This window comes from Molothrus aeneus, chromosome 15 (assembly GCF_037042795.1).
Source record: "Molothrus aeneus isolate 106 chromosome 15, BPBGC_Maene_1.0, whole genome shotgun sequence".
Taxonomy (NCBI): Eukaryota; Metazoa; Chordata; class Aves; order Passeriformes; family Icteridae; genus Molothrus; species Molothrus aeneus.
The window spans coordinates 17,280,647-17,304,356 of NC_089660.1; the positions used below are offsets into that span (position 1 = coordinate 17,280,647).

The 23,710-nt window shown below is 51.6% G+C and overlaps 2 protein-coding genes across 2 annotated transcripts; one reads left to right on the top strand and one right to left on the bottom strand.

Moving 5' to 3' along the window:
- Positions 1-1,737: 1,737 nt before the first annotated feature.
- On the bottom strand, positions 1,738-2,121 carry SMIM33 (small integral membrane protein 33). The gene has a single exon (XM_066559890.1). The coding sequence runs from the start codon at positions 2,119-2,121 to the stop codon at positions 1,738-1,740; it is 384 nt and encodes a 127-aa protein (XP_066415987.1).
- Positions 2,122-4,875: 2,754 nt separating this feature from the next.
- On the top strand, positions 4,876-21,977 carry ECSCR (endothelial cell surface expressed chemotaxis and apoptosis regulator). Its single transcript, XM_066560359.1, has 10 exons — positions 4,876-4,977; positions 14,171-14,212; positions 14,736-14,786; positions 16,104-16,220; positions 16,690-16,743; positions 18,565-18,633; positions 19,165-19,266; positions 20,047-20,145; positions 20,703-20,739; positions 21,851-21,977. The coding sequence occupies exons 1-10, from the start codon at positions 4,926-4,928 to the stop codon at positions 21,975-21,977; spliced, it is 750 nt and encodes a 249-aa protein (XP_066416456.1). The 5' UTR covers positions 4,876-4,925.
- Positions 21,978-23,710: the final 1,733 nt, after the last annotated feature.

Genomic DNA, 23,710 nt, shown 5'->3' on the forward strand with positions numbered 1-23,710 from the left:
CAGGGCTCCCCACCCTTACAGAGGATTTCTTAATTAGGAGAAGTCCCTAGAGGTGATTATCTCCTCAGGGGTGATGTTAGGAATGTAGACATTGCAAACAAAGCCCTCTTTTGACATGGAAAGGGGTGCAGGACTCCACGATTTTCAATGGAAATGACAGCCCTTATCTCCTCTTACACGGGTGTGAGAGAGCTGATAATGCCCTATCAGTCCTGGAAAACAAATGGGAACAAATTCGAAACAGAAAACAACCCTCCCGAAAAGTAATATAAATTATGTTTTTTGTGGAGACAAAAAGTTTCCAGCAAGTCAGCTTTAAAGCAAAAGAAGGGCTGGAAATAAGTGAAGGAGGGATCCTGGAGCATCTGGCAGTTGGGAATACCTCCAGCTCCTGGAGGAACAGGTAAAGCCCATCTCTTGTCCAGCTGTGCCCACAGGGATCTGTGCCAGGGATCTGAGGGCAGACACAGACCTGGCTTTTCCAGCGTGGGAGGTGAAGCTGTATCCTGACTTCTGGGGCTGTCCAGCAGAATAAATCCTCAGAGAGATCTCAGAGGCTGCTCCCTCCCCAGGCACTGCAGACACCACAGGAGGAGAAACTGGGACTGCAGAGATCCCAGTGCCTCCAGCAGCAGAGACCCCAGGGCTGAACAGGGACCGTGCTCTGACAGCCCCAGGAGCCTGCAGGACTCTGGTTTCACCTCTCCTGATCCCTCTGTGCCACCTCAACGAGGTTCTCCCCAGGGTGACAGAGCCACCTCAGCATCATCCCACTGAGGGTGACAGTGCCAACCCCACCACTGCTCCCTCCTTGGGACAGCACTCAGGGATGGGGACAGAGAGATGACCACAGTGAGGGTGCCCACAGTGAGGGTGACCACAGTGGGGGTGACCTCAGGTCTCCCCATCCCTTTGCACAGAGATGCTGCAGGCTCTGCCCAGAATCACTGTGAGCTTCCTCTCTGGTGCCAGCACCTCCAGATGTTCAGCCAGCTGTGATGTGCCATTATCACCTCTTGCCTCTGCTGTGTCACTGCTCTTCTCTCACCCACGTCCACTGGGGGCAGGACACGTGTCCCCTGTCACTGGCTCCACCCAACACGGAATCAGGAGCTGCATCCTCTGCCCTCCTCTCCCCTGGCTGTTTGCCCGAGGGGCTGGGGGGGCTGGCAGGGGCAGGACCGTGTTCCAGCCCCCCCAGTGTGGGAAAAGGGGCTGTGGCATGAGGCAAAGAGCAGCTGGAAGCTCCTCTGTGCCATATAAACAGTGTAATGAGGACACCGTGAGTGTGGAAATATCTTTAACTGGAAAACAAGTCCAGATGATGCAACTTCCAGCTACTGCCAGGGGATTGAGCACAGCCCCAGAGTTCCCCAGCTGGGGCAAGGACCCAGGCAGCTCTGCTGGCCACTCCCAGGCAGTGTGGGACAGGTAAAACCAGGGCAGGTAAAACCAGAAGAGATGCTAAAGCTGTCCCACACAGGCTGAGCCAGCCCCAGAGCCCAGGCTGGGACCCAGCTCCTGCCTGGGGACAGTGACACCCCTGAGCTGGACTTCTGGGGGCTGGAGATGGGTCTTGAACCTCCTGGCTGAGCATTCCTGGGGCCAGACACGGGTCTGGGGAGGTGCAGCCTCTGTGAGTGGGCAGCGGCGAGTCCTGGGGTACCCGAACATCCCACCCCAGCTTTTCCAGTGGGACATGTCCCTCGAGCCCTGCCAGGGTGGCCCTGGGCCGTGTCACAGGTAGGTGATCTCGATGACATTGGGCTCAGCACTCCCGAGGGGAAGGTGGTGGCTGCAGGAGCAGTGGCAGGTCTCTCCAGCCGAGCCCATCTTGCCGTGGGGATCCAGGCACCTCCAGTGGGTGAGGAGCACGCTGTCCATGTGCTGGGCCATGGGCTCGTGGTGCAGCGTGACCTGCACCGTGCGCAGCTGGGGGCCGTAGTGCACCAGCAGCACGATGAACACGGCCAGCAGCACGAAGAGCACCACGATCACCGAGATCACCGGCAGCGCGTCCGCTTTCTTGGTCACGCTCCTGACGATGGACATGGGGGTGAAGGCGGCCCCGTCCTGGGGCTCGGGCTGTCTCAGCTGGCTGCCGGCCACCGAGGCGTTCATGGCTCAGCGGGGTGACCTGCCACGGGGACAGGGCGGTGACCACCGAGCCGAGCCCGTCCCTGTCCTCATCTCCTGCCCTCGAGCCCGCAGCTCCTGCTGCACGTGCAGCTGCCAGGGAATGGGACGATCCCGTGAGTGTCCCCTCCCTCGGGCTCGCAGCACAGGGGAAGTTTTGGTGAAGTCTGGGGCTCGCAGGATGAGGCAATCCCTGCATCCCCCTGTCCTGGGCGCCCTTGGACACCACACCTGGCTCTTGTGGGGAGCCCTCTGCCCGCCCCTCTCCGCCCCCAGCCCCACGGTGCTGATCCGGGACCAAACCCCACGGGGACCTCCCAAGGGGACCCAACCCAACCCAACTCAGTCGCCCCCTGCCAGAGACAAGATCCCCTGGAGCCAGCACGGCTGGGAGCAGGGGGCAATGGGGAAGGAAGGAAGGAAAGAAGGAAGGAGAGCCCTGCCAGCCCCCCGGGGTACCTGGGCGTCCCTGCTGCCTGGGGATCATCATCTCCGGCGGCGGGGCTGGGAAGCTGCCGGCGGGGCGGACAGGACGAGCTGCGGGCTGGTTCTCGGGGAAGGTGCAGCCGGACTCACCTCGGAAGTTGCCACGTCACGGCCCGGCCCCGCCGCCGCCGGGACTCCCCGGGGCACTCGGGGAGCGCCCGCTCATCCCGCGGGCAGCGCTGCCCCGGCCCCGCCGCTGCCACATCAGCGCTGCGACCCTCCTGTCCCCGCGGCGGGACAAGGGCCCTTTGTCTGGGGAGAAGCACCCTCCCTTCCCCCTTCGGCTGCAGGAAACCTCCCTGCTGCCACCGGCGGGGCGTGAAAATTGAATGAGGTGAAGGAATGGGTGTAAAAAATCCCCTTGGGCATGTGAGCTGTTTGCACAGCCCGGCACACCCACGCTGTGCTCCGGGCTGGAAGGGCCCTGTCCCCAGGGATGGCACAGCCCCGGGGATGATGGTCCCTGCCAGGGGTCCCACTGCTGCAGAATTTGCCCATTTGCCAGCACGGCTCTGGGGTGAGTCCATGGGGAGCTCTGGATGCTTTGGGCCTCCAGTTCAATTGTTGAACTCGATGATTTTTCAGGCTTTTCCAACCTAAAGGATTGTGTGAGCTGCTGGGGGTCACAGGCAGGAGCCAGGGCCAGGTCAGGGCTGGCACATCCCTCCCCTCACACGTGTCCCCACCCTGCACACAGGTACATCCCCTGGCTCAGGGGTGCTGTGTCACAGCCTCTGCCCCAGCAGTGACCTTGAGCACATCACAGAGCAGAAAATATGGATCCCTCGGAGTTTCAGCCATTACAAAACGTATCTTCCCATCCTTCCACCCCAAAACACCACTGCTCTTACCTGCAGGCTCTCAGCAGACAGGCTGGGGTGAATATTTGGGTTCTGTCCTTCCTGCACGTGGAGAGGACACGGTGGGAAATGCCTTTTCCCATCCAGCCGAGCATCCAGAAGAGATTCAACTGCGTGTGAGCTTCTGGGTATTTGCACTCATTTCAGGATTCAGTAAAACCTTAATCTACAGCATAATCTCTGAGCATCACATCTGTGCAAGGGACAAAAGGATGGGGGGGCTGCTGGCAGGGGGTTTGTCCCAGCCAGGCTGCTGTGGAGGCCTCCAGCCTTGGGCCTGCTGGTTTTCCTGAGGGGTTGGAGGGGTTGGAAGAGACCCATGGAATGTGAGGAGCTGTGCCATGCACGGGGTATGATTCCCTCCAGTGCTGCTGCTGTCTGCCAGCTGTGGGAACCAGGATCCTGCTGGCAGCATAAGACACCCTTGATGCTCTCCATGCAGTGAAGGAGAATCTCCTTGGCCTTTGGCTGAGGCTCTGTGGCTTTTGGGAGCTGTGGGAGGGGGCTGGAGCAGGGCCTCAGACCAGCAGACAGAATCCTCTGGCTTTGCGTCCTGAACACCCGCACAGACCCCTGAGAAGGACACAGGAGCCTTTCCTAGGTGGGAACACTAAAATGCTTCTCCTCCTGCAAACACCACTGACATCCAGCACAGGATAAACCAGAACCTCTGGGGTTCCCACTGTGACAGGCAGGACCTGCACGGAGCAGCACAACACAAGGTCAGGGACAAGAAACAAATGCCTGAGCCCCTTGGGCTGGATGGGACCCAGTTTTCCAGTTCCTGCCCTTCTCCAGGAACTGGGAATGGGGTAGATCCAAGCCCAGCATGTGCTGTGTGTCCTGCAAGGTGCTGCTTGAAGCATCCCAAAGCCACCATGCCAAAGTCACTGTGCCAAGGCCACCACGCCAAAGCTGGCATGTCCCAGTACCCAGACTCGCTGGGGCTGCCCAGGGAGGCACAGGGCACAGGGCAGGCCCAGCTGCTGAGCCACCCTGGCCCCAGGAGGAGCAGTTGTCCCTAAATTCCCCACGGATGTGTAAGAACCCCCCCTCTCAGGTGCCGGGGAGGCTCCTCCAGCAGCTCTGACCCCAGGGAGGCAGATTGGGGGGATGAGACCTGGGGCACCTCGCCCCACACACAAAACACCTCCCAAAAAGCCCCGGCACCGCACGGGAGCCCCGAGGCCCGGAGCGGAGCATCCCTCCGAGCGGGACCGAACCCCGGCAAAGCCCGGCGAGGTTTCCTCCGCCGCCGGTGAGCGATGGCTCACATCCTCCCCGGCCATAATGGGCTGAAAAACACAGTTCCCCTGTGGATTGAGCCCGTTTCCTCCTATTCTTCAACAGGAAGCTGAGCGAGAGTCAGCCCAGGCAGGCGAATCGCTGCTGCGGTCCCTCCCGGGATGGCCAGAGCTCCGCCAGGCTCAGAGCAGCGCGGAGATGCCGCTCCCGTCCCTCCGCGCTCTGCTCGGGCTCCTCCTGCTGCTCCCAGGTGAGCTGCTCCGCACCCGCGAGAACCGGGCTCGGACGGGGGGTTTGGGGGTCCGGCTTCACGGGGGGCTCCAAAGGCAGCCGGGCAGAGGCTGGGAGCTGCCACTGCAGCCCTGCAGCTCAGGGGTGGCAGCCGGGCTGCTGGGGAAATCGTGGCTTTGTCAGGTTTACAGGGTTTGTTTGGCACTGATGGAATACAAGGATTTGCTTGCAGCTTAATGAAAGGAGTGTTTCTGCTGAGGCGTTTGGAGTAAGTGACTTTTGTCAAGTAAGAGTCAAGGTGGAATGTTTCAATGTACAGGACATTGTTTTCCTCAAAAATACTTTTTATTTGCACTTTTTGCTCTCATTAGTATCAATACAAAGCCCACGTGCAAGGCTCATGCAGAGCACATCTCGTCCTTGCTGTAATAATTCTGCTGCTTTGGGGTAATTATTCTTTAACTTCTCTTTCCCATCTGAGTTGAGGTGTGGGATGAAGGAGCTGGTTTCCTGCTCCAAAGGATGACAGGTTGCTTTTCCCTGCATTGTCAGGCCCCTCTTCCCTTGCTGACAGCTGTAGTAGCTGGGAGCTGGAATACATTCAAAGGAATATAAAATAATGTGTCTCCAACTCGAGGTTTTATCATTAAACCATAGAAGCTGCCTTAGGTTACAGCCACTGTGCTGGTAATAATGGGATTTTTAAAAGGCAGAGAATCATAGAATGGTTTGTGTTGGAAAGGAAAGATCATCTCATTCTGCAGAATATAGAAAGCAATTCGGTTTGTAGCTGTATAATTCCAAGAAATAAAAGCACATGGATTGGAAATTTTCTCTCTTCATTAGAGGCCAACACTGCTGCCTTCAGCAGAGGGGGGATTTGAGCCTGGGATCAGAGCAAGGATCACACCAGGGGGCTCTGAGCGCCTTGGCCTCCCTGTGACACTCCTTAATGCCCACCCAGAACGCTGCTTTTCCTTTTAAAACTGCTTGGAAGGGCTTTTATAGGACAGCAATGGCACAGAGGGGGTCAGGCCCCTTCCCTGGCTGGGCTGCACCACGCCAAGGTCCATGGAGTGGGAATCCCAGAGGCACTGCCCAGAATCCCAGAATCCCAGAATTCCAGCTCCCAGGAGCACCCAGTGCTGCAGCACAGGTGGAAGGGATGCCACCCTCCATCCTTCAGTCTCGACAGCATCACTGTCCTCTCAAAGCCACCAGTCTAAAACCAGGGGCAGGGACTGTCCCCCTGCATGGTCACAGCACTGTCACACCTCTCCCACCAAACCAGCCTTCCCTGCAATGTCCTGCCTCCCTCTTCTGCGCTGATCCAACAGCCCCAACATGGCTTTTTAATTTCATTTTTAATTTTACAGCAAGTCCCAAAGGTGGTGCAACCCCTGGGGAAGCTTCTGCACAAGGCAAAGCAGCAGCTTGGGAGAGGGGCAGTCGGGCTCCGTGGTGCTGCTGGTTTCCCGGCACACCAGCAGCTGGAAAAGGGAATTAGGGGCTCTGGAACACGGCTCCCTGCCCTGGGGGAGATGGATGTAACCTTGAGGAGACACAGAATCAGCTTAGGCTGGACACTAACACCTGCCTGGTCCCACACAGGCCTTTCTTGCTTTTGCTTGGTGCAAATTCAGTATTTTATTAATTTAGCATTTCCTAAATTAAATTTCTCCATTCTCATGGTTATTTCTGAAGGGAGGTTCAAATAAGGGAATTTCAAACTGTTATTTTGAAATTGCTGAGTTGGGAAGGTCTGGCACATTTCCAATTTGGTTTTCCTCCCCCTAGAAACACTTAGCAGAAAATTTGTCCAAACAAACCTCTTCCTATAGACCCTTTCCATTACAATGGGCAGGCATTTCCCAGACAAAAGATTTCCACTGCAAAAATTCCTCCTCAAAGCTGATGAAAACCCAGCAGGATTTCCCACTGTTGTTGTTCCATCCACTGCTCTCCTTATCTGTGCCACAGCCTGTGGATGGATAATGCCATGAGAAATGTGGTATTTCAAAAGCAGACACGTGTTTTGAGATATATTTTTGATATAATCAAAAAGATGAGGTGCAGCCATAGGACAGGCACCCAGATTCCAGACTTTCATCCTCAACCCAGAGCATCCTAAAGCAGATTTCTCAGCCAAGGGCGAGGCCAGCCCAGCCCTGAGCTGCTGAAACAAGGAAGAGAAAGCAGGAGGTGGTTTGGAGAAATGTTTGCTCACACAACAAACTGCTCCCTTCAGTAACATGAAACCCCTCTGCAGCTCTGACTGCAGCAGCTTCCAGGAATTCTGTCCCATTTACAATAGGTGAGTCAACAACAGGTGTCCTTGCAGGAGGTGCTGCTGGTGTCTCAAAGGCTGGAACGTTCCTGCTGGGAAGCCAGGCTGCAGAAGGGAGCTGGGGCTTCTGCAGCAGCAGCAAAGTCCCAGCTGGGAGCTCTCCTGGCCCCGGTTGCCAGAGGAGCCCACCCAGCACCACCCAACCACCTCAACAGGGGGGAAGCTCCCATCTGAGTCCAGAGCAGGCACCAGGATGGGCAGAGGGATGGAGCAGCTCTGCCATGGAGCCAGGCTGGGAGAGCTGGGGTGGTGCTCACCTGGAGAAGGAAAAGATCCAGGGAGAGTTCAGAGCCTCTTCCAGGGCCTAAAGGGGCTCCAGGAGATCTGGAGAGGGACTGGGGACAAGGGATGGAGGGACAGGACACAGGGAATGGCTTTAAGCTGAAGGAGGGCAGCTCTGCAGGTGGGCTCTCAGCTGAGCAGGGCAGAGGGGCAGAAGCCCTCCTGCCCTGCTGCCCACACTGTGGGGATATGAGATGTGGAGGATGCATGAAGAGTTAGGAAATGTGGGAGCAAAACCTGGGTCATTCACCCAAAATCTGGACTCAGATGAATTGTCAGGCCAAGATGCTTTACCTGGCCTGTAGCTGTTGCTTCTGTGAGACTGGAATCTCTTCCAGGCAGGGTTATCCTTCAAGTGCTCCCCTGGCACTCAAGCCAGGACACTCAAGTAAAGCAGGTGGAAAGAACAGGAATGATGAATTTTTATTCTCTCTCAACAATGTCTGTCCTATTCCATAGCATTTCTTATCTCAAAGTTTACGTGCAGATCCATACTATGTAAACCTTTTATCAAGCTTTGAAAATTCTCTACAAATCCATTTCCTACAAAATCCCTTAGCCACCAGCCCCTTTCACACCTTGTCTCCTGAACCAGTCCCAGCAGATCACATTCCTGCTTGGTGGTTCATAAACACCAGAGAGCAGCATTCAAACAAATCTAGGGAATCTCAGGATCATTGGAAAGAATAATCAGTTTGGGAAGAAACTTGGAAAGTCTCCTCTGTAAAGTGCTTTGAGCTCTGCTAATAAATAATATTATTAAAAAATTGTAGGTAGGCAGAAAGCACAGGCTGGGCTCTGGGTCCCATCAAGCCTGGATTGGTGGTGCCCCCATTTTTCATTTGCACTGCGCATGGAGTGATTTCCCCTCCAAAATCCCAGACCCAGCTCCAAACCTGAGGAGCAGCAGGGCCAGGAGAAGGACAGGACCCACATCACCAGGAACAAACCCAGAGCCCTAAAATAAAGAGCTGGGAGGGTGATGGAGCAGCAGCCTGGTGGAGCAGGGGTGGTGCAGCCAGGAGAAAAGAAAGCCAGGCTGCTTTTCCTTCCCTTCACATGGAAAAAGCAGCCCTGGGCAGCACAGGGGTGCAGCAGAGCCGCTCCGTGCTCGCAGCTTCCCCACATTGTTTGTCTCCCTGGTTGTTTCTACATCCAAGTGGGTTTTAATTGCCTCCCACTAAGATCTGCTTCCAGACTGGCTCACCAGAGAGGAGCAGAGAATGTGGTGCTTGGAGAGGATGCCCAGGCCCAGTCCTTGAGGACGGGCAGAGGAAGGCAACGATTAATTTTAATTGCTGATGAGATCCGGGATTAATTCCCGGCCCTCTAAACTTTCCATAACACTTTGACTGAGTCATTGCAATTCAGAACAACTTGGCAGCCAGTTGCCAACCCCCCCATGCCATTTGGGAATTAGGCACTTGAACACTTCTGTGGATCTGGCCCTGATTTGGGCTGTCAGTTATCCACCAGATAACTGACAGAACAACACTTTTCTGTTGAACAGAAACAGAACAACACTTTTCCTCTCTCTCCTCCACAATTCCCACCCCACCTGTTCTGCTGTGAGACCCTCAAGGCAGAGACACCTTATTTAGGCACTTAATAAAACAGGACTTAGGCTTTGGCAGGACTCTCTGCTTTCCAGGTTTCCTAAAAGAGGAATTTTTTTTCCATGTGGAAGTCCTAAGAACTGGGTCTTGCTCACTGCTGCTGTGTTTCACCCAGAAACCAGCTGCACCTGTGTTAAGTGGTTGGTATTTTTTTCTGTTTTGGGTCATCTGACAGAAGTGCCAATACCTGAGTTGCAAAGCCTATTTTTAGCTTGCTGGATCTCTTTTCTGAAAGCGTTTTCAAGCACAGGGTGACACAGAGGTGCAGCCCTGCCCTGTGGGCTCTGCAGGTGGGACATCCCCCAAAACTGCCAGGGAAGGGACGAGTCCAGGGTTCCTTGTCACTGGGAATAGATGCTCCCTCCCCATCAGCAGTTCTGAGTGGACAGGAGCAGTCCCTGTGACTCCACACCACTGCCAGAGATCCTCCCCAGTGACTCCGGCCCTCCATGAACACAGACTGGACACCACAAGCCTGCCTTGAGCCTGATCTAAACCCTGCTGAAACCTTTCCAAGAGCTGGCTCAGGTCTCTATAGGAAACCCTGGCAAAGTTTGGGGGTTTAAAGTAGTCCCTCTCTTTGGTCAGCAGCTGGAAAAACCATGCTTTAAATGTCTACAATTGCCAAAAACAATACCAAAGCATAAATACCTAAAATTCACCTGTCTTTTGGTTGGCATCACCTTCTTTGTGCTGAGGAGTGAGTGGGGTGAGCTGCTGGCTTTGGGAATATCTCAGCTGCCATGAGAGAAGACTCCAGGTCAGTCTAGACACACCTAGCCCCACAGAAAAACAACTGCCAAGAACAGAAATCCAAAATTCTCCTGTTTAGCCTTTGGAAAAATTACCGGGAAAGCAGCGAGCACCGCGAGCAAAGTGCAGCTGCAGCCCTGACCTGCAGCTCCCGTGGCTAACTGGGACTTTCCCATGACAGCACGAGCACAAAGCCCTATTTCCCATGGTAAATCCCTCAGCCAGCTCCCAGTCTCCACCCAGGACTGCACAATCCAGCTGTAAATCCTTTGCACCCAAACACACAAGGAACTCCTTGGCAGTGCTTGCCCTTGTGGAGGGGCTTTGATGTTTATTGCACTTCCAGCTGCGCCAGCCGTGTCCTGATTATTGCTGGGAGCTGTTTCTGCAGCCAGGGCTCTCTGTGCTGGCAGCAGCCCTGGGAGGGAATTGTTTCCAGCTCCAGGATCCCCTGGGATATCTGCAGGGAGCTGTGACACGTGGCGCGTTGTGTTCACCCCATCCTGCTGCCCAGCCCCACAGTGGGAGCTTGGTCTCATCCTGCCTTGCACAGATCCATCCTGCTCCTGTGGGACTGGGGATGCTGAGCACCCTCCCCAAAAGAAAACACCCAACAGAACAGGGCTTTTGCTTATTTGAGTTGGCAGGGAAGGCACAACAAGCAGCAGCAGCCAGAGGCCGGAGCCAGGCCGGCTGCGCTTTGCAGTGAGTGTGGATGTGTTCAGAGAGAGCCCGGCTGTTTATTCCGGAGCACGGTGCCAGAAGGGATCTCCAGCCCTCAGCCTCTCCAGAGCAGGGCAAGCATCAGCTCAGGAACTCTGGGAACTGAGCAGTGGGAAAAATCTGCTTTTTCATCTTTTTTACAATAAACACGAGGTTTAGGTTTGCAGAGAACTTCAGAAGGTCTCCAGTGTGACCCTCAGTGACAGGATGAGCTGCAGTGAAGAAACTGTTGAGTACAATAATTTCCTGCTGTCCAAGGGATCCTGGAGCTGGCCCATGGATTGTCCCATCAGGGATGGCAGAGCAGGGCAATGTCACCTCCCTTGCCCTCAGCTTCCTCCCATCCCCAGGGCTTCTGTTCAAGCTCTCAGATTTCTCCTCATCTGCACCAAAAATTGTGGAATAAATGTCCAGCTGAGCATCTTCATTTTCCTTTTCCCTTTAGCAAAGGCTGAGTGCAGACAGCAGCTCTTTCTCCAGCGATTCTGGGTGCTTCCACCATGTCCATGAAAAAGTACCTGGGAGCATTTCCATAAGTGTGCCACAGCTACTTCTCCCCTCAGGAAAACATGGCAATAGGTCTTGCAAGGGAATTTTGGAGAAAGGGGAGCTGTGTGAGTCTGGCAGCTGCTGAAGGATATTGACCCCTAGGACAATCTCAGCACTTTACTTTTTGTGCTGAATGTATAGAGTATCTTAAGGCATTTGCAAACCAATGTCCAGAATCATCCTCCTTCCTCAAAAGAAGCATCTCTACCTCTTGAGGAAGGGCAAACATGTGCCTAAAACATTCTTTTTTTCCCATTATATTAATTGATTTAGTAGGTGATGGTTCAGCTGCCCATAACCCTGTCTCTTACTGCCCTGATGCCTTGTGAAGGCTGGCCTAGAACAGAGGCTGGACAGAATTAAAGAATAAAGTAGAGATTTATTAGGAGGCCTCAATGGATCCACCTTGGGCAGCACAAGAGCCCAGCCAGGGCTGCGCCCAAGATGAACCAAAATGGTCACAAAATGCACGACAGGTCATGGGATTTCACACTTTTATCAGTTCTGCTCCATTGGCATCCTGCAGTTCACTGTCCAATTCCAGCTTTAGCCCATGCAGTCCCATCCTTCTTCTTTTTCTCTCTTCAGCCCACGGTGTTTGTGCTCTTGGGCTTGAGGTTTGGATCATTTGTCCTTGGTCCCCAGCTGGAGCAGGAATTGTTTTGTCTCCCTGCTCTGTGCACAGAGCTCACCATCCCCTCATATGAAGCCCAGGCCCACACACTAAAGCAGCATCTTTAGAATCTAAAAATATAAAGGCTGAAACCTGAGGCATCACCCTGATGCTCCTTTAAGTTGCTCTTCCAAACCCCCAGGGAAGGATATCCCATAAATTCTCCAACACAATCACTCCTAGCACCTCACTAGCCCTGTGCTAAGGCAGGTTCCTATTTCCCAGCCTCCCTTTTCCTTGCTGCACATAAAGGTCCTTAGTTCCTGATCCTGCTCCAAATGGAGTTAGAAAATCAACCAGTCCCTTCCTCTCTGTGTGATTAAAGACCTGATCCTGTCTCCTCTTTCATGCATTGAACAGGACAGTTTTCTCAGCCTGCTGCCCAGTAAATTAGAGGAGAAAAACATGGAAAAGGTCTGAAAAGTCCAGTCTGATTTTCACAGCCAAGCCATGTCTGGGAATAAACCACATTTTATTATGTGTTCACCATGGTTTACACACTTCCTGTCTGGCTGGGATCATTGTCATAAAGCCTCAGACACAAAAACAATTATGGCTCCAGAGCAATTCCATGAGGAAAATGAGATCAATCAGGAACTCGCTACACCCAGAGGGTGCTGAGGGTGAGCTCTGAGCCAGAACCACACTCAGTGCTCAGGGTCTCCCTCCAGACACCCCTCCCTGCCCAGGCCCTCAGCCTCCCCAGGCACCAGCAGCTCATGGACCTGCCCCTGAGCTCATCTACACCACCCCTACAGCTCCTGGCATCAAATCCTGGAATCACAGAGTGGCTTGGGCTGGGAGCAACCCTAAAGCTCATCTCATTCCACCCCTGCCATGCCAGGGACACCTTCCACTAGCACAGAGTGCTCCAATCCCTGTCCAGCCTGGCCTTGGGCACTGCCAGGGATCCAGGGGCAGCCACAGCTGCTCTGGGCACCCTGTGCCAGGGCCTGCCCACCCTCCCAGGGAGAATTTCCCTCCAGGAGAGCAGGTTCCTGCTGAAACGGGCACTGCTGTGCCCTGGCTGGTGCTGCCTTGGGTGGACCCCCCCTGCACCCCCTGTAAAGGCACTGCTCCTACCACAGAGCCCTGAGGCATCATGAGGGGACAGTGTGCTGGAAGGATTCAACCTTCCCTGCTGTCCCTTTCTCCCCAAATCCCTTTTCTCCCGTGGGACTCTGGTGAGATGGATCACCAGGGCAGTCAGATTCAGCTGCTTTCTGTACCTGTAGTGTCATTTCTGTCATTAAACATAACCACAGAGAGCACCAGGGTCACCAGCAATAACCATTTGAAAATCCCAATTAGGATGAGCATTCCAGCAATGACAGACTCAAAGTCACCTTCCCAAAGTTAAACCAGCTGGGTTGGATTTGAGCATTTAAAGTGTATTTACATTTTTCAGGTCTTGTCCTCAAGTGTGGGACATTTCTTTCTCCCATTTTCAAGGGCAGCATTTTTAATTACCGTCTCATCTAACCCTTGGGGTTGGACTAGATGACCTTGAAAGCTCCATACCAAACTAAACTACTCTGCTCTGTGACTCCATGACCACAGGACCCTGAGAGCTGGGGATTTACAGGAAAACATCATGGATGCTGAGAGTAGGAAATGTGAGGGATTGAGGCAGGGATGCTTTGTCATGAAGGCAAAAGAAAAACAAACAAATAAACCAAACAAAGGCCCCTTTCAGCTGAGGAACTGGGGACACAGTGAACACCTACAGCCTTGTATGGACCTGCAGGACTACCCAGCCCTACAGGGAAGGCAGCTCCTGAGGGCTGCAGTTCCCTCCAGCCTCATTTTCCCAGGACACACAGGATAGGAAGGAGAACAGTCCCACCAGCTCCTGGAAGCCTTTACAAACCTCATCCATCCATTCTTAAGGTCTCAAGGGAACAAAGTGTTCAGAAGTGTGTCTTACCTCTGAACAGCTCCAGAACACAGGTCACACACCCTGCTCTGCCAGGGCTGGGCTCAAAGGGAGGGAATGACCCCATGGATTTCTGTGGCTCCCCAAAGTAGAGGAGGACATTTATCCTGGCTGGATAAACTCCACTACTAATTTACTCAGAGCCTGATAGTTTTACACTCAGCAAAACTTCTTTGCTATTACTTCTCTGCTAAAGCTTTTGGGGCAATCCCATATTTCCAAGTCATTCCGACAGAAGAGGAGGAAAACCCAAACCCCACAAGGAACAAGAACAGCAGTGTGTTAGTGACCACCACAGATCAGCACCACTCACCCTCTGCTCTTTCCTTTCAGGTTCCACAGCTCCCACAAACTCCTCCACCCCTGCTGGAACAGGTACCTCTGCTTGTGATGTGCTTTATGTGTCTGGTTGGATGTGGATGCATGTGGAAATGGGGGGATGCAGATTTGGGGAGAAGCCCCAAATGGGACCCTGATTCCAAACTCCCATCTGTTGAGGGATCTTCTCCCAGGATCCTGCCTCTGCCTGCCCCATCCATCAGCAGCCACCCCCAGACCTCCAGGGGACATGGAGGGCACTGTGCCTAGGGGTGACCTGCCTTGGCTCCCTTTGGTCCAGCAGGGAGTGAGGCTGTGTCCCAGGAAGCCTGGGGAAAGCAGAGGGATCCTGCCTGCTCTTTGCTCCCTGCTCCCCAGCTGTTCCCCAGCAGCAGTGGATCCATGGAGCTGGTCCCTACAGCCACACCAGGGACAAACCTTCTCCTCAGCATCTCTTGTTCCCCTCACCCTTTCTGCTCTCCTTGGCAACCATGGCCCCTTTCTGGCCCATCCTCCAACCCTCCCTGTGGGATCCCACCAGCCTGCAAATGTCACCTCTGTGCCTCTGCTTGTGTTCCAGGTCCATCCCCACCAACAACACCCAGCCCTGAAGCCAAGAACCACAGCTCAGGTAATGCTCAGCTGGAGACTGGCCTGGGGACATCCCAGAGGGGAACTGGCCTGACCTCAGTCCAGCTGGGCCACCCCACAGTAACTGGGGCTGTGCAGGGGACAGTGGTGAGGAGGAAGGAGATTTTGTGGTGTCAGGGCTTCTGATCCTGCCAACTCACCCCACAGGGATCAAGGCACAGGTGTGAGCAAAACCAGGGGCAAAGAAATCACTAAATTGCATAGGGAGAGTGAGATGATCATAGAGTGAAATCCCAGAATGGTTTGGGTTGGAAGAGACCTTAAAGCTCCTCCCATTCCCCATGGGCAGGGACACCTTCCACTATCCCAGGCTGCTCCAAGGCCTGTCCAAGCTGGCTGATCTTTAAGATCCCTTCCAACACAAGCCTTCCTATATTTTTCTATATGTACAGAAAACCAATTACACAAGAAATTATCTCTGCAGCTCCATGTCTGTTAGTGTCCACTTGGATCTTTGGAGACAGATCTCTTCCTGCTATGTGTCAGGAAAAAAAAAATCTAAGCATAGCTACCCTTCCAGGAGGATCCCAAAAATATCAAGGAATAAGATCTCAAAAAGATCTCTGCTTCTGCCTCCAAGCCTTGCAAAAAAAAAAAAAAAAGAAGAGAAACTTAAACTTTATCATAAATTCTAATATTTCACTGAAACTTTTGGATAAAGTGGAAAAAATCCCACCACACTAACCTTGAAACCATTTCACCATTTTCTCAATTTATTGGAAAGCCAAGAGCAGTCTTTGCAAGGAAGTTTCCTATCAATTCCCAGCTGGTGATCCACTGTTCCTTGCAGAGGCATTATTGAAAGCTTTCCCCCCCACATCTTGCTCTGGATCAGGGGCAGTTTGGAGCAGGCTGAGGCAGAGGATGGAGCCTGCAGACCACTTCAAGAGCTGAATTATTTGTGCTTGGAGACTCTCAGTGAAATGAAAGGGGGAAGTTGGCATTTCAGAGCACAAGGAAATGATCACGTGGTGCCAGGCAGCTCCAGGCAGGTCAAGTGTCTGGTGACAAGAACCTTCACTTTTCACAGCAGGGAAAGAAGCTGTGGCAGACCCTGACTTTCTCCTCATGTTTGCTGAGCTCTGCCAGCTCAGCATCTCCTCACAGTGAAAAGAGCAAAAGGAAATTCCAAAGTACAAGAGCTCCTTGACTCTGAGCAGAATGAAGGCTATTTCCATGCTTCCCCTAGCAGATGATTCCTAACTCTCAAGAAATTTGAGGGCTCTGCAATAGCTGTGCCCTCTCCAAGCTGTTTCTGAGCTGAACCTTTTGAAGTAATGCCACAATTTTTCTACAGAGCCATCAGTAAAAGCAACACCACTGACGAACCTGAGCCTCACCTCTGTGAGTCAAACTACTACAGCCAAACCCTCCCCCAGCACTACAACACCCCTGACAGCAATCACTGAGAGAGGTAAGGATGGAAAACTCAAATATTTGCTCAGGCAGGACCTGTTTGTGCCTCCCTCCTTATCCAAGCCAAACTGCAGGCATCAGAATATTAGGCCTAGTCCACACTGTGCTGGTTATTCAGCAATTCTGCAAATCTTGAATTTCTCAGAGGTTTTTTTGCTGAGAGAGCAGCTCATTCCAGTTCCCCAGATGGACAAAGTCAGGCCAAGCCCATATGAGAAAATCCAGATCATGGTTTATCAAATATTGGAGCAGCTCCAGTGTCCCCAGGCTCCCTCTCCCAAGCTCACCCATCAGGTACACTCTGAGCTGACTCCACACCTGGCTACCTGGGCATCCTGATGTCTGTCTGGAGGGAAAGCAGCATGCAAATAAAGATTTTTACTCCATGGACACCCAGCAGCTCTCCACAGTGGAATCTGGAGTGGCTTCCCAAGTTAATTGTCCTTTCCCATGTTTTCTTTATCTAGATGATAAGTCCAGTGGAAACAGAAGCACAGCAGCTCCTTCTCCAGCACCTCGAGGTACTTTGTCCTTTTAGAGGCTAACAATAAGATCAGATAATTTGATGGTAATCAATGGCACAGGTTCTCTAAGCATGAGTCTTTTTTGGGGGTGAGCCATCCAAAATCACACCCGGTGTCTTTGTAAGCAGTGATAACACATGAGATAAATGCTCTTAACATCTTCTGCTGGGGTGGACTTGAGTAGCCAAAAAATGGATCTATGTTTAGGAGAGGGGAGCCCTTTGAAAATCTTTTAAAATAAATATAATTTTGCTTTTGACAGTTTTCTTAACCCAACCTGTAAGTAAAATTTAGAGAATTCAGTAAGAGTTTTCTCAGAATAAGGGCAGAATCCAAGTGACTGGAAGACTGAAATCTGACAGCTGAGCTGACTCTCCATTAAAAATTCAACCCCAAAAATCTGCAATGGTCAAGAAAGTGCTCTGCCTCTCCAAGTACCTCTCAGATCTCCAAACACAAGCAAGGTGAGGAAGCTGTGGTCAGCTGTGCCCACACAGATGCCCACCCAGCATGGCTGTGCCCACCTAAGCCAGGAGCCCTTTGCTCAGAGCAGATTGCTGTCCATCCCAGCCCTGATTTACCACTGAGAAGCTCCACACATCTTTGAATAAAGATGCTGATGCTTCCAAAAGCCAGGTCTCCCATTGTGTGAGACCCAACATTTCCCAGGGATGGGGTATCCGTGCCAGGCTCAGCAAACCACAGCTTCTGCCTGTGGCTAGAAGAACAATTTCAGAATTAAACAAAGAATTTGATGAGTGGGCAAAAAATTGTACAGCAGCAGACTCTGCTTCTCCAGACTTTCTGCTCCTTGTGAAATGGCTAGATTCATTATTTCATGCCTTTCCCCCTTTTCCTGGCTTTTGGCAAAATGCCATTCCAAATCAGGGATGTTTGCTGTGGGACAGGACCTGGGTTCAGCAGCTCCCCAGGCAGTGCCAGGAGCTGTGCACACCCCTCCAGGCACCACAAACCCTTGGCCAGCGCTGCTGCTGGGAGCCTGGGCATGGGAAAGAAGGGAAGAAGATCCTGCTTGACCTACAGATGATCTTGTGAAGCTCTGAAGTATCACTTTGAGTCTCCTGACAGGACCTGTAGCTGCTCATTAAGGTTGATGCAGACACTCTGGCTGTTCAACAACAGCCTGGAGGCAGCAAAGGATGTTTTTTCTCTGTACAAGTAAAACACATGGGCTGGCTTCACATTTCCTTGCTCAGGCACTGGAAGCAGCTGTCACAAACCAAGCAGCTTCACACAAGCCAGTTTATCCCACTGAGAACTGGAGTCCTTGCTTGGACAATCCTCTGTGCTGCCACAGCTAGACTACATATGGTGTACAAGTTAGCCCAACTCAAACAGATTTAATTACTTCTAGATAACCCAGCATAGCAAATCCACTCATTTCAAGTCCAGGGACAAGCCAAACACTCAATCTGCACCCAAATACTGCAATATTTTTTCCCCTAATCAGACTTATTTTAAAGTCTCAATGTTTATGACCTACAGCATATCTATAACCTTCCCAGCTCAGTCTTCCAGCCCTGCCTTGCCTTTCTGCCCCAAACCTGTAACTGGGACTGCAGACCCTAGAGAGTTCACAAAAGGGGATTTGAATTTTGGTGCCCTAGGTTTTCATTTAGACATGGAAAACAGGACAAAATATGTTTGGTGGGAAGCTTTTAGTATGGAGGTGGGAGTATTAATTCCAGGTTTCCCCAGATGTCATTGGCACTTCTGTGAATCCATTCTCCTCCCCATCAGTTTGGTTCTTGAATGTCACTGGAGGTCAATGCTCACATTCTGTGTCTCTCTGTGCAGGTCAGGATCACATGAGGAATGAGAGCACCACAACATCAGCGACTCAAGGTGCTTCCTCCTCACAGACAGGTGATTCCTGCTCCATATTTTATATTCCTCTGCACAGCCAGCAGCAAGGCCATCACACAGCTGTCTTCAAGGCAGCATGGACACCAAGGATTTCCTGAGGGGTGATGAACATCCCATCCAGCCCTTGAAAAGCCTGTAAAGCTCTGCAGAACAGCACTTCAGGGCAACCTCTTAAGCCTGGAAACAGAAGGAAAGGTGCCATTATGGCAAAAGGTTGTAAAAGCAGGAAGGCTGGACAAATTCCCTCCTCAAACACAGTGCCAGTGCTGACTTTGACCTTTCCCCACTGGGGTCCCAGAAGGAAACCCTGCAGGTGCTCTCAGCTTGTCCATAAAAGGGGCCCCACCAAGGCAATGATTCCGCACAGGTCTCACTCACTTTGCTCTTAATATTGATGGGCCTGGCCAGGATCCAAACTTGGTCTCTTCATGAAGTGCAAGTGAGAGTAAGGGCCTCTAGGATTGCTAGGACTCCTCTTCCCAGCCGTGGAAGAATGACTTTTATGTAAATCTACCTTTCTCCCCTCTGTAGGCACCTCAAAACCCATCACCCCAGCACCCAACTCCTCCAGCCAATGGCCCGAGCCCACCACCCCGACAGACGAGAAATCACCACTGACAGTGGCAGCTTTTGGTAAGGTCTTGTGCCACGTGGAGGGAGGAGGGGTTCTTTTTCACCAGGTGTCCTGGTTTAGGGCAGTTTTAGGAGAAAAAAATGCTGGTTTGGACACCCAACTCCATGAGGCCTTGGCACAGGGTGCCCAGAGCAGCTGTGGCTGCCCCTGGATCCCTGGCAGTGCCCAAGGCCAGGTTGGACACTGGGGCTTGGAGCACCTGGGACAGTGGGAGATGTCCCTGCCCATGGCAGGGGTGGGAGAGGATGAGCTTTAAGGTCCCTCCCAACCCAAACCATTCCATGATTCCAGGATTCTAAGTCCGAGGGATTCTTAGCAGGACAAATTTCCTGTGCAAAGAATTGAATTATTGAGGCCTGATGTCAGTATCAAATCCACACTTGATTTAAAGTGTCTAAAGATGGTTTATGGGACAGATAACATCACCCACAGCTCTATGTTTTCTCTCCCTCTTATATTACTTATTTATCTGGCTTTACACACTTTTGGGATAAGATTTACCGACTGTAGCAGGAACATACGGACTCTTATCAATCCCCAGTGTAATCAGCTGACTCCTGCCTTCCTGGCACTGCCTTACCAATTAATTATTTATTGATTAAGTATTCATAGCAGCCCTTTGAGGTTAAAACACAGGAGGATAAAGCTATTTGTTCTAACAACTGTTTGCTTCTCTGCCTATTACGAGCCATGCTCACATTAATGAAAATATTGATTTCCTAGCCAAGTTTTGCTGTCAGTCTCTCTGCTGCTCAGACAGTTCTTTCCTCCATCCCCAGGTGTCATCAGCTTTGTCGTTATCCTGATAGTGGTGGTCATCATCCTGGTCAGTGTGGTCAGCCTGAGGTTCAAGTGCAACCACTCCAAGGACTCTGAAGGTATCTGTCTGGGGAATCTGTGCTTCCCTAATCAACAAACCACCAGTTTCTGTGTGGATCTGGCAATTCCTAAAAGATGCATTTGAAAAGCTTACAGCGTGGTGGGGAGGTTTGGAAGCCAGACTGGAACATAGATTGAGCAGTTAGGAATGCAGTGTGACCTCCTCGCTAGAGCCCCAGCCCAGCCTCATGTAGATGTGGTCTCAAATTTCCTGCAGCTCAAATTCCAAGAGGTGGGCAGCTCTTCCAGCAAAAATCGTGGAGTTTGACACTCCTTTTCCTTAGGAATCCCATTTTCCACAAAGCAGTGCCCAGCAGAGGGCAAGGCTGCTCTGTAGCAAGGCAGAATCCTTCCTAAACCCCAGCAGGGCCAGCAGTTCCTGCCTGTACATCCCCTTAGCTGAAGGGGTTTCTCTAATCAACTCCCAAGTTTCCCCCACAGTGTCTCCAAGCTCATTCAGATTTCATTTATACCCCTGCACAAAGTAATTCAGAATAGAGCTGACTTATTTTATGACTTCTCACCTCTACATCACCACCTGCTTTTCTCCCCCCAGACAAACAGAAACCAGGAAGCTCCATGGTATCAGAGAGGTAAGGCTGCTCCTGCCACCCACATCTCATTGAGAGTGCCTATTTTATCCCAGAGCTAATTTTAGCAAGGAAAAGAATCTGCTTTGGTTATTTCAGGTGGAAGGAAGCTTGTCAAGATATCTTTGAGAGAGTTAGAAAAGCAAAATCAGCTTTGATAACACCTCATCCTCTGATAGAGACATAAATAGATCAATATTTAGGGGGCTCATCTCAAAGCTGCACTAAGAGAAGACTCCCCACCTTCCCAAAGCAGATTGTCTTCCTTGCCTAGCTAGAGCTTTGAGGTCTAAATCGAGTTTCTGGATCTCAGAGCAGTCTCAGATATCTCCCAAGATGCCCATTACTGTTTCCCAGTGAGAGCAGGACAAAGGAGCCCCAGTTCTGAGACTTTTGGAAGAGAAGCATCAAGCAGAGAATGGTCCATAAGAACCCCATGGTCCATCACTGCTATTCCAGAGGAGAGGCAGAATATGGGAAAACAGCAAGAAACAAGAGCTGGAAGGGACTAAAACATATTGCTGCTATTTTTCCATCTGATAGTTTCCTAAACCCTGGAAAAGGACACAGGGAGCAAAGTCTGTGAGTATTTAGGTGCCAAATTTGTATCAGCATCAGTGGTCACTAAATACCCTTAACGATCATGATCCAAGGGATCTGAAGCCACTGAGGCAGAACATGCCAGAAAATAGGGCAGTGCCTAAGGTTTCCTGATCCCAAAGCCATCCAGCCTCCACTGGCAAGGAATGCACATCCCAGCCCTCAAGGTAGGAAAAAAGGGGGAATTCCACCTTCCCAAGCCTTGTAACTCCCTATAGATGCGCCTGAATCAGGACAGCAGCTCAGTGGGTGGTGGAAACCAAACCTGGTCCCCCACACCAGCCTCGGCCTTGCCTGTTTGTCTCCAGCTCTCTGCAAAGAAATTTTGTCCCTGGAGGTGTCCGAGGAACACCTGGACGTGGCACTCAGTGCTCTGGTCTGCTTGACCAGGTGGTGATTACTCAAAGGCTGGACTGGATGATCTTGGAGGTCTTTTCCAACCTCAGTGACTCTGTGATTCTGTGATTCCCTCTCTTGTTTCCCAGAGTAATTAATTATCTCCTTTCCTTGGCAGCTGCTCGGCAGACATGAGCCAGAAGGGGAACAGCATCACTCTGATCTCCATGAAGAACATCAACACCAACAACAGCATGAGCTATCCCCCGTCAGAAAAGGTTTCCCTCTTCAGCCTTGCTTTTTAGGGAATCAGCTGGGGATCATTTCTCTGGCTGGATAAGAGCAAAAGGCATAAGAGCATGCCTTGAGGTATTTCTTTGCTCTTTTATTCCTTCAGAAATATGACAAAAACCAGCTGCCACCAAATTTCTAATGGTCCAAACTGCTTCCAGGGAGCCTGAAAAGTTTGAGTGCCCATCTCAAGTTTATCTGGGCTGGCTGAACTCGAGGTGCCAAGTTTACCTCATGTACACAGGTGACATCACCTGTGGCCAGCTGCAAAGCTGGAGGGGTTTGCCATTAAATGGAGATGTCTGTGAGAAATTGAGGTCTCACCCTCCAGCCCAGCTTATCCACTCCTGCCCCTCAGGTGGCAGAAGCACATCCCCATCAGGGCTCTCAGGTCATCCCACATGAGGAATTCTTATCATTTTCAGGTGTTTTAAAGCTGGGACTGAGTTTGGGAGAACGCACTGCTCTACTGCCTTTGTCAGCCCAGCCAGGCCACTGATGACCACGTTCTGTTCTTTTGGCAGGTGCTATGAAGCCAAGAGCCCAGAGCTTGAAGCTGACATGTGACAACCAGCAGTGGCTTTCTAGGTTCTTTTTATTTTTCCTTCGGGGAAAGAGCAAGGGTGGACTTTATATATAAATTATTATGTCCTTTCTGATCAGTACATTTACAGTAGTGTCCTACATAGCTTCCCCACCTGGGGCCTAAGGGCTTTCTCCAGTTACAGCCTGCCACACTCGGTGGTTGATATCTAACTCTATTTTTGATATGCCTTCAAACACTCAGATAATTCCAGCAGCAAGAAGCACCAAGGCACCATCCACTGCACTAATAAACCTCTGCCTTAGATGAATGGCCTTTATAGTCTGTGCCAGGCAGTCACGGGCTCGTTAATCAGCATAGCCCCACGTGGAGCCAGACCCGTGCTTGGGAAAGCCTGATCCGAAGCTGAAGGCCTGATGGGACTGAAATGTCCAAGTTCTGGGTCAAATCCCAGCACGACTGCTCCAAGCCCCTTATCCCTGGTGCCCTCATTGTCCCCACAGCAGTGGGATGGTCACATCACATCCCCCTACCTCACAGGGTTGTTGTGAGGCCTCGTTAATCCCTGTCTGTAAAGCATTTTGAAAGCCATGAATTAAAGGTGCTGCTGAAATGCAAATTGCCATCTTAAACACTTTATTATTTATGATTATTATTCATAACAACAGAGCTTCAGGAAGGCAGATCATTATCTCCCCACGTGCTCAGCTGAGTGTAAGGAACAAAGTCTCTGCGTAGATCAGGCTTTATCTCAGTGTAAAATGAATGGCCACAAGCAAAATGCTGAGCTCCTCCAGCTCCTGGAGTGTGGCAGCCCAAGTTTGCCAGGAGACCTTCTAAGGGAAATATAGGTTGGATATTAGGAAAAAGCTTTTCTTATCAAGAGTGATAAAGTTCTGGAATGGCTGCCCGGGGAGGTGGTGGAGTCACCATCCCTGGATGTGTTTAAAAAAAGCCTGGATGTGGCACAGTGCCATGGTCTAGCTGAGGTGTTGGGGCTGGGTTGGACTCAGTGATCTCAAAGGTCTCTTCCAACCCAGTGATTCTGTGAATTCTGTGTGATCTCCACCACTGCTTCCCCAAAGCTTCCTGGGACCAGGAAGAGCAGCATCCCCTTGTGCAATGCAAGAGGCAGCTGTGCTTTGCAACTGGCAAGAAAATGTTCAGCAAAAAAAAAATAGCAACATTTTCAAAGCTCCTGGT